Raw genomic sequence first — 14,385 nt, forward strand, 5'->3', positions numbered from 1 at the left:
ATATGAAATTAGTTGTCAAAAATTTGCATGTTTTTTTATCGCAATCACAAGAAAATATGGAAAGCAGCAGCGATAGTGTTATTTTACATGGTTGCCGAAAAAATATTGTACGCAACACGCCCGGACTTGTTACGTAAATTACTATTATAGACAGCAATACAAAAAAATTATAAGTTATAAGTAATAAAACATGTGTCCATAAACCTCATTATAAGCAGAGGAAATGTGAATGGGGCATATGATACAAGAACATAGATAAAAAACTCAACAAAAACTCTATCTCCCCGTATAAGTGTTGTAATTGGTTTTTGTATTTGTTTACAGAATGAGCTGAAATATTCATATTGAAGGGCTTCTTCATCCTAACAAAATCTTTTCCATATTCCATACTTCCTGTTCACCAAAAGTTGACGACGCATATATTATAATTAAATCTGAAAACAAAAAGAAAAGAATCAGAAAGAAGTAATAAATGTTATAGTTTACCGTCAGATTTTAGGAGACGTTTAGACTAGTCAAGGCCTTTATTGAGAGTCTACAGGGTGATTTATCTGATTTGACCGATTTTTCTTTTATTCATAACTTTGCTAAGGCTTTATCAATATTGATGAAATTTTCAGTGTAGAACAATATGATTGTCTACTTTCAATAATTCCAACAATTTCTCAAAAATACAGGGTGGAAGTTATGATGAGTTCAGATTAAATTTGAAGATTGAAAAAACAACCTGTTCATTCCGTTTTCAAAAATTCGCTGTCTGCTTCAGGTTCTACCATAAGTTTACATTACTGGAGCGTTTTTATTTTTTTTTGGCACACTTCCGGTTTTCCTAGAAAAAATTTTTAAAGATGAACAATATCGCTATTTCGCTTCAAGGCAACCGGTGTGAAGTTATCCACATCCACAAGTACACTCCGAGGGAAAAATAGGGTCCAATCAAAAAATGGTATAATTATGATTTTCAATATGAAAATGGATAGTAATTCATTATTTGATTCAAGCGATACAGACTTTTTATATTTTTTTCTATTATTGAACATTTTTTAGCAATTCAGAGGGTTGTAAATGTTTCTAGTAAAAAATTCATAACTTTTTTGTTTAAAAGAGTACCGTGTTCTGCTTTCAGTAGGAAAGTTCAGTTTCAGCAGAAAGATCGGTAGCGTAAGTAGCTCCGCTACTGATAGGTATCAGTTTGGTAACGTTGATTTTCTCTGCTGGACGGGTTGCTCCTTTTTTTGACTGTCAGTTCCGTGGTTCCTTCTTGAAGGTTATGCTATGATTAAAAATAACTTTCTGTTATATTATAGATTTCAATTTCTAAGTTTGCTTTCGCCCTTCGATACTATTACTCTTTTATTGCAACACCCATAGATAAGGCAACACCTTCCAAACATTGATCATGGATTTGAGAGTTATTCCATTCATTTTTGATGACGACGAAGAAATAAATATAATCAATACAATAATTGGACCTGTGCTAGAGTTGGCTGAGCCTTTGCCTAATTTGGAAAGTTAAAATAGAGCATTTATTCCAAAAAATGAAAATTTTTATGAAAATACAATTCCTCTTGACATGGGAGATCTATTCAAAGAACATTTCAGAATATCCCGAACAGCTTTTGATGTATGTACTTTATATGTATATGTATATATATATATATATATATATATATATATATATATATATATATATATATATATATATACAAAATGTGATATTTCCTAAAGTAATTAATAAACAATGGTTTAAGGGGTGTTGGAAAACTTCAATTGTTACTAACTTCTTTATTTCATCAGTCGACGTTTCGATCCTTGGTTGGGATCTTCTTCAGGACTTCTATAATATATATATATATATATATATATATATATATATATATATATATATATATATATATATATTTATTTATTCATTCATTCCTCTCTCCCAAACAGCAAAATCTGCTGGTATCAGAGACTGAGTTTACATAAAATTTTTTAAACAACAATAATAATAATAATAATAATCTTTATTGGTCCCTCAAGACACCTAAGTGTATGGGACAAGTCAAATACAAATATATACATTTCAATTTACATCAACTATATGGGGACCATCCTGGTGAAATTCCTGTACAGAGTAATAACACTTAGATAACAATGTAATTCTCACCTTGCTCTTAAACGCTAAGAAGTTGAGAGATTTCAGAAATTTAGGAAGAGAATTATACATTTTTATGCACTGATACATTGGGGATTTTTCAAACTTTTGAGTTCTGTGTTTAGGCACAAGTAAAATATCTTGGTTCCTGGTTCTATATTCATGGTTATTTGACAATCTGGTCCACCTTTTTTCATTTTCTTTTGCATACAGCGAACATTTAAATATGTAGATACATAATAATTCAGTTTCAAGAAAAAATAAAGCAACAATTCTATATATAAATGAAATCTTCTAATTTTTGCTATTTTAGGATCTTTCCCATATTATCGCTGCAAATTCGAGCGGTCCACATAAAATTCCTTTGGAAAAAAAAATTTTATTCACACTTTAGATGATCGCAAAGCAGGAATGCTATTTAGCAAGTGGTGACCGCTTTAGGCTTTCTCATGAGTAGAATCTCTGTTCTAAGTTTTTAGGTACAAATATACTTATTGTATTGAACCAAAAGTAATCAAGGAAAAATATAATTTTTTTTTCAAATCATTTATTTCATACTACAAAACTGGCACAGAGGCTTTTAGCTAATACACTCATAACTAGTGTAAAACAAACAATATTTATTCATTCATTCAAATTCAACAATAAATGAAAGCTTATTTATACAATTGTAGGATCTTTCCCGTATTATCACAGCAAATTCAAGTGGTCCATATAAAATTAATTTGCGAGTTGATTTTTATATTAGTTCTTTTCTTTTGAGTTGTTAGGTAACAATTTCCTTAATATATCATTCCTTTCTGCCGTCAACCTATTCTTTTCAGCCATCAACCTAGTCTGTTCCTTCAAATCCTTTGATATTTGGGAAAGGAGGTCCAATCGCCTCTCTTCAATTTCAACCATTTTTTTTCTATGATCATATAATGATTTATTTCGCGTCTTTTTTTTCTCTTTCTCTTCTGACGTATCATTACTTTCAGATCGAGGTCTTTTTCTAGAATTTGATTCTTTTGAAATGCAGGGTGAATCAGGACACTCTGAGGATGATAATGAATGGTCCGATTTTGAAGCGTTCCCCTCAAAGTATTTCTGGCAGAAAACAATATCTGGAAAAAGTAATTTCTTTCTTAGTACGAAAATAAAAAAAATGCGTTCCGATTAGGATATCATTACGAACAGAAAATTTTTATTTCAATCAACAGAAACATTAACCTATAACATTTCACGCATTTACTTACCATTTTGTAGTCTCTGATGAATTTGTGGAGTTTCTGTCACACCATAAGTAATATTATTAGAAGAATATCTAAAAGTTTCCATCTTTGCTATGTTTGAAATTCAAATTTCGTCCCAAAACAAATGTCACTTGTCACTAACTCAACACGTTACCAAAAAGGAGCTTAAAATAAATTCGCTACCGAAAATGGCGACCGCTCCGTAGCATACGCTCCCTAGCGGAAACTGATCGAACTTTATAGAATATTGACAACTGTTCCACAACTATTGTGTCTGCTGAACGCGCCCATTGACATACTCCATATAGTTTGTCAGATCTCGGGGAGGGGGAGACTGCGATTTTGGGGATATTTTCTAGATATCATTCATAACTTTTTTTAAATGAAAGAGTACCGTGTTCTGCTTTTAGTATGTGGTAAACAGAGGAAAACTGAATCACTGAATTGAACCCCACATAGTTTGTCAGACCTCGGGGAGGAGGGAAACTGCGGTTTTGGGGGTATTTTCTAGATAAAAATTCATAACTTTTTTAAATGAAGGAGTACCGTGTTCTGCTTTCAGTATGTGGCGAACAAAAAAAAAACTGAATCAAATGCCATACCCCACATAGTTTGTCAGCCTCGGGGAGGGGAGAGACTGCGATTTTGGGGGTATTTTTCCACAAAAATTTTTAACTTTTTCAAATGGAGGAGTACCGTGTTCTGCTTCTCATATGTGATACACAGAAAAATGTTTGGGATGAATCTATAACATTTCTTGGATCTTAAGAAATAGGTTCATGTCTCATGCATTACTTCAAAAACATAATGTGAAAACCAATAAATTAATAATGTATTCTGATGGAGAACAGAACAGAACAGGAACATTGAGATAGCTTTGGTCATTCATTTTCAATAGGTATGTGAGACTTTGGCGTCATTGAAAAAAAAAATTTCCATCTTTTATGTTCCCAATGTTATCTTTGCTCCCATTATGATATTCACCTATATCATAATGAGAGCAAAGATAAAGAATCCATTTCAAGTAGTTCCAATGAGGAAAGAAGACTGATTCTTCAATCAACTGACAAAAACAAAGATCTTCTGGGGATTATTTCGCACATTTTTCGATCTTTCTAGATAGAGAGCTTCTTGTTCTCTGTCAGCCTACTTAGGCCACATGCAATTTTTATTACTCCAGAGGAGTAATAAAAACTGGTGTTCTTTGTCGGCATTATCTTAAAGTAAATATAGAATGAATCTCGATACTGGGTAATTGTTATTATCTAAGAGTGTAAGAGTATTTCTATTGGAGGAAAATGTGAATATTAGAGAAGGGAACAGAGAAATAAGATACCATCAATAGATTATTTTTGCTTTTGCTCTTGATGCAGACATTGCTTGTATGAATTACTCCCATTTTGCTAGTTTACATACTTATTTTTAGTTTCATTTTAGCGTTATATTTTTATTGAAAAGACATTTGAGTTTGCCTATTTCAGTGAATTGTGAAAATTGGTTTATATTTTTTGTAGTTACGTTTCATCAATTCAAAAAGTAAGTAGAAAATTTTAGACATATACTATTTTTAGAGAACATTACATATTACATTGTGGTACTGAATTGATAGAATATTTAATTGCACACTTTTCTCTATTTTCTCTGCAAATAATTGGAGTGCACTTTTGTTATCACTAGTGGTAGAAAGAATCCCCTATCTACAGAAAATTGTAACCTAATTCTGTCACTTCGGAGGAAACAATTGGGGATGAAATTATTTTCTTGGAATAATCACTCAAATTTGCCTGGAATTTCAATAAGTTTTAGCATTGTTTAAGGGTGTTCAATACCTTGTTCATACCACTGCTATTTCAGTGCTAATTTCAGTGCATTCCAATTCCAAAGTACAGGTCGGATTCATTTCATTTTTTGAGTGAACAATGACGTGATAGTGAACTTGAAGATCTCGTCTCGATTTTCAAAAAAAAATCGATAGTATTCCGAAAATTGAACTTTGAAATTTAACACTTTCTTTAAATGACTATTCAGCTTTAGAGAGACTTCCCATTTCAAGTAACTCATCCACAAATGTTCAGTGATATTATGAGTTTTGAATTGGTGCAAACATTTTTAAAAAATTGCTTGATTTGCTCTAGTTATAGATGTTTTTCAAATAGAATTATGCTTTTTGGAACGCCTCCCAAAGGTTTACGCCTTTTTGCAGCATAAACACCAATAGAATCTTGAACTGTATTTTATGGCTCGAGATGAATGACACTTTTATGATTTATGAAGGTAGGGTTTCTCTGGTTGGCTAAAATTGTGGACATTACTAGTTCATGTCAATATTGCAATGAGGATAGGGATAGATAGAAAACTTGTGATGAAATTATTGTTAGAATTACAAACGATACTGTTCCTAAAAATATATATGCTAGCTGATTTTATTCGTAATGATATCTAGAGAAGTACATTTTGAGCGCTTAGTAGCATAAAGAAAATTTCAAAAGTCATAAAGAAATTAAGATAAAAAAATGGTATCTGGATTTTTGCCGAAATATGGAAAATTATTAATATTTGAGAAATCTGAAAAAAAATTCTCAAAAAAAAAATTTCTTGTGCAAATCTCTCTATTCCCGAAACTCTATCTACAATATTTATCGTTTTAATTTAACGCTAAAAATAGGCAATTCTTGATTGAGAAAATTTTCTCGTACTTCCTTCATTAATATTAACTTGGAAAAAATTTTAGTAAACATTTTTCGCTTCGTGAAGCCATTCTTGTATACATACCTCCTTGAAAATTTCATGTCATAAAAGTTTTAGAAATTGCAATATTTTTTTCAAAATAATTTTTTTCGTTAACAAAAAATGAAAAATTTATGTAATGCCATGTAAAGTGATGTGAGTTTTTTCTTTTTCATCATCATATACCGTTTCTCCATTAGCGAATGACATCTTTTAATCCAAAAAAAATCCGCTGTTTGTGTAATTGAATTTCAATAATATGAAATATTGAAATATTCCATTTTTTCATAAACAATTTATGAGCCTACGGTCATTTTTTTCTCGAGTTAATAGATGCCTTCGTTGATGAAGGAAGGATCATAACATATTAAATTGAAAAAAATTCACAACATTATATTTTTCGTTTCTTTAGATTTCTTAAATGTTGATAGTTTCCGAGATATCACTTCGTCACGATAGCCGTACTTTTCGAATTTTGTGACGGTTATGGTCTCCAACGATAGTGTTTGACTCACTGATGACGAATCCGTCCTCAAATTCGATTCTGGTCAGCCCGTCAGGCCGTCCTATACATGACAAATATATGATATGCAGCCCTTTCTCACTATCTATATATTCAATTTCAATGAATCTATAAATCAAACTAGAGCTTTATGAAACGTTATTTCTTAGAATATATAATAAAAGATATTTGTAGACAATTCAATTTTGAAGGCATAACTTATTCCATTTATGAAAAGGAACTGTGTAATTAGTATATTTTCTATATGATGAGTACCTATATATTCGAATGGATGATACAAAAAATATTAGTTTAAGCTATTCGAAAAACGTGTGAATAACAGTGCATTTATTGTGATATTTTTTATATTACTATTATTTTATACCTCAATTATGGCGAAGCGCCCTTATTCATCAAGATTGCATAACGCGTAGGGCTTCCCCTTGCACACCAAAAAAAGTTCTTGAGATTTGTAAAATATTTTTTCTTCGATTGACCGCAAATATTAATTTTGCAGACACATATCAATCAGTAAAGCATTACTTTTCCTGCCTAGACAGCAAAGTAAGTAGTTTCATGAATAGGCATCATCAGAAATGATTAATGGAAATAAAACATTCCAAAAAGTTGTCAAACTATATTTATTATGGACATATACATTTCCATAGCAACCAACCATACCAACAATTGCAATTTGTATCAAATTTTATTTTAATTTATCACTACAAAATAAATGAAAAGATCGATATTCAAGCTAATATCGGATGAAAATAGTTATTTTCAAATAAAAATTACTTTCAATAGTTATTTATTTTACTATAGGTAGCAAAGTAGTAGATAGATTGCCGCGGCTGATAGTTCATAGCCGAGTCATATTATAAAAAATACTAATACATGGCTGAGCGTATCGTGGCTGGGAATTCAGCTAAGGAAGTCAATCACTACTTTGTCGCCTAGTAAAACAAATTATTGTGTGAATTTTATTTGACAATAACCCTTTTCATCCGATTTCGATGAAACAAAGCTTGAATATTGAACTTAGATGAGCTGAATATATCTGTAAAAACCCAAAGTGACACCCGATAGACGGAACAAAATACAACTTTTCATTCCTATTCTGTTCCCCTTTTCTTATTGCCCTCACTAATTTTTTTTACGACTTATAATACGTGTCAAATGTCAAATAATCATTCTGAATTTCAGGAGAATATAAAAAATTCTCATCTAGATAAAGAGACCGACAACAATAACCTAATAAATCACATATCTTATATTCCTATACACAGTGTTGTGGCCTCCAAAGGCGCATAAAATGAGAACTCAAAAGCTTTTCGAATTTTTCATTCTACAAATCTCAATATGCAAATTTTTCTGATTTTCTCTGTGAAATCTTATAACCAGAGATGATCATATATTTTTTCTCAATTCTAATAAATTGCTATTTCTATTATCCATACTCAAAATGAGTCCATGACAGTGGTTCCTTGTAATTTCTGTCTTCACAATATTTTCAGCGATTTTCTTATTTAGTATTATATACCTAGACAGTGGCGTACCCAGACATAAGCCTTGGAGAGGAGATAAAGGAAAAAAAGATTCAAATTTTCCTTCTTTTGAAAAAGTTTTTCAAAGAATTCTGCTTACTCATAATAAGATTGTGATATATAAGGTTGTAACATATAATGGATATTCCTCCTGGGGGGTATAGATCCCCCTTATCCCCCCCTAGGATACGCCATACGCCACTGTATCTAAACTGAACTGAATTTCTAAAGTTTATAGAAACACAAATTTACTCTTCATCGAGAGTTGAGATTTATTAGGGGTAATAAATACCAAACAGGCGGTTCTTCAAATAGAATGGGTGTGTCAGGTACAAATCTACCAAAAATTTTCGGGTAGCTCCATCTAGCGGAATTGCAGTTTCAGCGCAAAGTAGTCTACAACCTTAAGGAGAAGATAGTTGGTTACTCGCCCTGCAAAGGGCATTGGATGTGCGTATGTGGCGGTACCTATTAGAATTATGTGGCAAACTCAGAATTTTTGTGGTCCATCCTAATACGCCTTCTAGGCGGCTATTTCTATAATCATTTGTCGGTAAAGAAGTTTCTACATTGGGTATAAAACTTGACGTGAAGAGTAAATAATCGGAGCAGCGTTGCCAACCGTACGGTAATTACCGTACATGTACGGTAAATTGATGCCAAATACGGTATACGGTCCGAATGGGCTACCGTACGCCGAAATACGGTAATTTCAATTGCGATTTTTCTAATGCATCTCAATGTATTCTATTCAAGACAAACCCTTAAAAATGTAATTCATTAACTAGTGCCATCTCGTAGCGAGACCCAGAACTAGAAAAATGCTCGGCAAGCTTATCTGTAACGTATATTGATAAGTAGATTCCTGCCGAGAACCAAGAATTCTAGGGGGTTTCCACAAACATAATAATTTGTCTATGAGGCGATTTTCCCCGTAAGAATTTTTTCCTTAATTTGAGTTGAACCTTGAACCGTTGAAGCGTAGATTCATGTCATGACATATTCTGGGGAAAACTCCAAAAATATACGAATGAAATGGGTGTATTTGAATTCCAGAATTTGTCACAGTTCGTACTGAATATATCAGTGACGGCTCGTGCCCTCGAGATGTGGGTCGGCCACACACACACACATATATATATATATATATATATATTTTTTTTAAATTCACACTAGCGTGGTTATATATATATATATATATATATATATATATATATATATATATATATATATATATATATATATATATATATATATATATATATATATATATATATATATATATATATATATATATATATATATATATATATATAAATATACAGGGTGTTTCCTAAACATGCGGCAAAAATTCAGGGGGTTGTTCCTTGGACTATTCTAAGAATATTTTGTCCTTTGATGATTTTTGAAAAACCTATTTGTTTCGAAGATATAGGGGAAACAAAATTTCAGATAATAACATTTTATTATGAAAAATTACATGAAAATTCAACTCAACCTACAAAAACTGTTGAAAATGACCACCTCTAGCCAGCATACAAGCATCCAATCTTCTCCTCATTGACTGCCGAACCAGGATCATTTCTTATTAAGTTACACCCAGCAATGATCCGATTTCGCAAGTCTTCCACATTTTCTACTGGAGTGGTATAAACTAATGATTTTAGATGGCCCCATAGGAAATAATGTAAGGGGTTTAAGTCCGGGGAACGAGCAGGCCATAAATGAGGTCCACCTCTTCCAATCCAGCGATCTCCGTATGTTAATGTTATTTAAACTATTATTAATTTTAAAAATATGAAAAATGTTGTTCGCCCTGTATCTTCGAAACAAAGAGGTTTTTCAAAAATCATCCAAGGACAAAACATGCTTAAAATAGTCCAAGGAACAACCCCCTGAATTTTTGCCGCATGTTTAGGAAACACCCTGTATATAAATTTTCCCACACCCCTTATCATACTTATAACTATATAAATAAATATATATAAACAAATAGATTTCCACGTCACCCAAGAGGACGGGTTGGTTTTTTGTTTTTAATGGGAAACCTCACCTAGAATAGCCCTATTATAACCCAATATAAAAATGTAGTTCTCAAATCAATGAAAACTGAAATAAAATGAAACTCTTGAAAAAACAGAAATAATAAAATATTCAATTATCAACATAAAATATATATTTGAATAAACATAGAGAAAACCTCTCACGAAAACATATAAATAAATGTATAAAATATAAAAAAATCTTATAAAGACCACAAAAAATATTGTGGAAATGACCGCATGTATTCTGGTCGAAAATGTATGAGCTTGCTTACCCTTTATTCATTTTTATAGATCAAATCAATTCGACGATCTTTCTTTGTCGCGAAGTCATCAATTATTTTCTCGAAAAAAATGTTTCCTCTGGCTAGTTCTTTAACTAAACCTCTTTCGATTGATATCAGTGCCAGGTTATTTAAACGGTCTTGAGACATCATGTTCCTACTGAAAGATTTTATTCTTTTGAGCGCTGAAAAACTTCTTTCTACTGACGCGGATGTTGGTGGCAGGGACAAAATCATACAAAATAACTTATATAATTCAGGAACATCGTAAACAATATTATTTGAGAAAATGAATTCCGTAATACCATTCAGCATATTTGAATTGCCGAAGATAGCATTGTCCCAGTACATGATCAGAAAATCAATACCTAACTACTATCGAACGGCATAAATAAGTTTTTTTCTGATTAAGACGTTATATCCCATAATCAACCATTCATTTGAATATATTTATTATATTTTCATGATCTGAAAATCAATAGCTACTATCGAACGGCATAAATAAGTTCTTTTCTGATTAGGACATAATGTCTCATAATTAACCATTCATTTAATTATCAAATATTTGAAATAAACTGTAAAAAGTTGCTGCTTGACGCTCTGCAATAGGATAACCGGCCAGCCGACCCTGTGTATTGGGAAGCGACCTTACATCGAGTTGTTGTGCCGTTCTACTGAGTGGTCGTATTCTGGGCGTATGTCGTAGTATCTTTTCCTTTACGTAGCGCTCTCGGTAGCGCTGGTTCCGCCATCGTCTCTCGGCCGACCTAACGTGATGAGATGCTTTCAGTGATATTCCAGGAGTTGCAATTGTATAATTGTAACATTTGTGTTACATTTCAGACCTAATGTTACGGTGTTACGTACAATTCTGGAATAACTTGTTTGGGGTGATGTTACGAAAAGTAACCATTTACGATTGTGGTTTGTTACAATTTATGAAAGGGAATAACAACGCTGGATGCTTTGGAAATCGAATATTAGGTGGGTCCGAAAGAAAATATTGGCCGGTATAAGTTATATTTTCCTGTTCTGAGGGGAAATATTCATTACCGAGGGAATTTGGATATCGAAATCGATAACTCCGATTGAGTTTGAATGAATTGAATATCTAGAACTATTTTCTATTTCCTGATAATTTTTGGGTCGGCCCGGCCGACCCTGCCGACCCTGACAAGCCGTCACTGGAATATATTATCCCTTCCGCACTCAAATGCTGAATGCGAAAGAGTCTTCAGTAAAATAAACTTGGTTGAAATAAAACAAAATCAAGAAATAAGTTAATAACTAATACAATCAATGGTTGTTTATTAACGTCTCAGTGTGTGAAAAAAGATGGTAACTGCGTAGATTTTACACCTACTCAGAATATGTAAGCAAGAATGAACAAAATGGATATGTATTCTTCCAGTTCTAGTATCGAAGTTGATGAAGATGAATTTGTCATAGACGGTTGAAATATAAATTTTTTTTATAGAATAAATATACCTGATCATCACACACATATATATATATATATATATATATATATATATATATATATATATATATATATATTTTTTTTTTTTTTTTTCACCTTTGTAGGGTATGGCTTGAGGAGCGAGAATGCCGGGCCGAGTTGGCCAAGGCATTGTTACTCACTGGTCAAAAATCCGCGTACAATTCTTGTCGTCCACAAGATCACCTCTCTTTGTGCATCCGATATGAGTCTCTCTTCCAATCCAAGATGGTGAGTATTTTCAACTAAATGTTCCTCAACCAGTCCATTCGTGCTGATGATAAGGGGAAGTATCGTAGTGCTGGTGAGTTTGTAGATTTCTTTTAATTCGAATGACAGGTCATGATATTTAGTCCTTTTTTTAGTGTAAGCTCTTTCGATGTTGTCATCCGCTGGAATGGTGATGTCGATGATTATCACCTTCCTGTTCGCTTTGTCGAATATGACAATGTCGGGTCGATTGTGTGGAACAGGCCTGTCCGTGGTAAGTAGAGAATCCCAATATAACCTAGTTCCATCATTCTCCAGTATTTCCCTTGGTATATACTCATGCACCTTCTTTGTTTCTTTTATTAGTCCGGCTTGGATGGCAATGGCCTGGTGGTATATCTTGGCCATAGCGTTGTGGCGATCTGTGTACTCTCTGGGAGCCATTACCGAACAGGACGAGGTGATGTGCTGAATGGTTTCAAGCGACTGAGCACACTTGCGGCATCTATCATTAGGTATGTTTTTCCCTATTATATTTTTCAGGTACGCTCTTGTGGGGACCACCTGATCTTGGATGGCCGCCAACCTGCCCTCCGTCTCGGCAAATAGATATCCAGATTTGAGGTAGGAGACTGATTTTTCTTTATTGACTGTTCTTCGTTTCAGGGCCGTCGGATATCTACCATGAAGGGCTTTGCCATGCCATTCTTCAGATAATTTCTCAGATGTAGGAGGTTCAGTTGGTTGGTTGCTGGATGCAAGGTTCAATGCTGTGATGTTCTCATCTTCTTTACACAGAACTCTGGAGAATGGTGTGTTTTTTTTGTAGAAATAGTTCCTCATTTCTATTACAGCTTTATGGTGTGCTGTTTCGACGCTTTGCAAACCTCTCCCACCATCTTTCCTCGGTATGTATAGCCTATTAACTGATGCGCGTGGGTGGTGTATTCCATGCCTCGTTAGGAGCTTTCTCACCTGTATGTCAATGTCCTTAAGGTCTGCTGCGGACCATTTAACAACTCCGAAGGAATAGGCCAAGTAAGGCATCGCCCAGGTGTTTATCGATGTGACCATTGCCTTGGCATTCAGTTTGCATTGCAGGATTTTGTTCACTCTATTCAGAAATTTAATCCTGAACGTGGTTTTGGTTTCAGCAGTCTTTATTTCCAACCCTTGTTTGATGCCCAGATACTTATAGGTTTCTTCTGTGTTTAGTCTTTGGATCTCTATTCCGTCCTGCACCAGCATTCCTTCTCCCTGCATGAGTTTACCCCTTTTCACATGTACGACCGCACACTTGTCAAGCCCCATCTCCATTTTGATTGTTTCAGTGAAGGATGCCACCACTCTAAGCTGACTCATCAGTTGGTCCTCATTGGCGGCGTAAAGTTTGAGGTCATCAATGTAAAGCTGGTGATTTATGGCATGGTGGCTTTTATTTAGGAGCTTGCTCAAAAAATTGATCGATAGGCAAAACCAAAGGGTACTAAGCCTGTCTCCTTGGAATATTCCCCTTCTGATTTGCAGTTCTTCTGTTGTGTATGTGCGCCCGTTGATATTCACATGCAGCCTCGTTCGCCATGAGTTCATCAAGTGTCTGAGAAGCCTGACCAAAGCCTCCGACACACCATAGAGTTGCAGGGTTTTCAGCAACCATGAGTGCGGTATCGAGTCAAAGGCTTTTTTGTAGTCTATCCACGCCATTGATATATTTCGTTGTTTCCTTTTAGCCTGTCTTGTGATGAGAGAGTCAACGGTAAGCAATTCCTTACAACCACGCGCGTCCCTACGGCACCCATTTTGTTCTCGTGCCAGTATGTTGTGTTGTCCTATGTGTCTTGAAATGTGAAGCGTGAGCACTCCGGTGAGTACTTTGTACACCGACGATAAACATGTTATTGGCCGGTAGTTCCTCGGATTTCCACTTTTTTCGCCTTTAGGGAGCATGTGGGTTATGCCAACAGTGAGTGATTCCGGTATGACAGACGGATTTGTTAACGCTCTCTGGAATATGTTCGCCAGGATTCTGTGGGTGCAGTCAAAATACTTCCACCAATAACTGTGTATACCGTCGGGGCCCGGAGCAGACCAGTTGTTTGTCTTTTTGAGTATTGTTCTTATGTCGTCTTCTGTGATTCTTATTTCTCCCATTGTATACTTGTTGGCTTCTAGTTCCGCCTCCCGGATCCAGAAGGCCGTATCA

The 14,385-nt window shown here is 34.1% G+C and overlaps 2 protein-coding genes across 2 annotated transcripts in view; both read right to left on the reverse strand.

Moving 5' to 3' along the window:
- Window positions 1-317: 317 nt before the first annotated feature.
- LOC123679837 (rap guanine nucleotide exchange factor 4) overlaps window positions 318-14,385 on the reverse strand; it is a 697,170-nt gene continuing 683,102 nt past the window's right edge. The window contains exon 21 of the transcript XR_006747440.1: window positions 318-434. The gene's annotated coding sequence lies outside the window, so the exon portion shown is untranslated. The remainder of the gene's footprint in view (window positions 435-14,385) is intronic.
- On the reverse strand, window positions 2,777-3,602 carry LOC123679851. The gene is made up of 2 exons (XM_045617383.1): window positions 3,379-3,602; window positions 2,777-3,246 (listed from the first exon to the last, which is right to left on the reverse strand). The coding sequence occupies exons 1-2, from the start codon at window positions 3,458-3,460 to the stop codon at window positions 2,885-2,887; spliced, it is 444 nt and encodes a 147-aa protein (XP_045473339.1). The 5' UTR covers window positions 3,461-3,602; the 3' UTR covers window positions 2,777-2,884.

This window comes from Harmonia axyridis, chromosome 5 (assembly GCF_914767665.1).
Source record: "Harmonia axyridis chromosome 5, icHarAxyr1.1, whole genome shotgun sequence".
Lineage (NCBI taxonomy): Eukaryota > Metazoa > Arthropoda > Insecta > Coleoptera > Coccinellidae > Harmonia > Harmonia axyridis.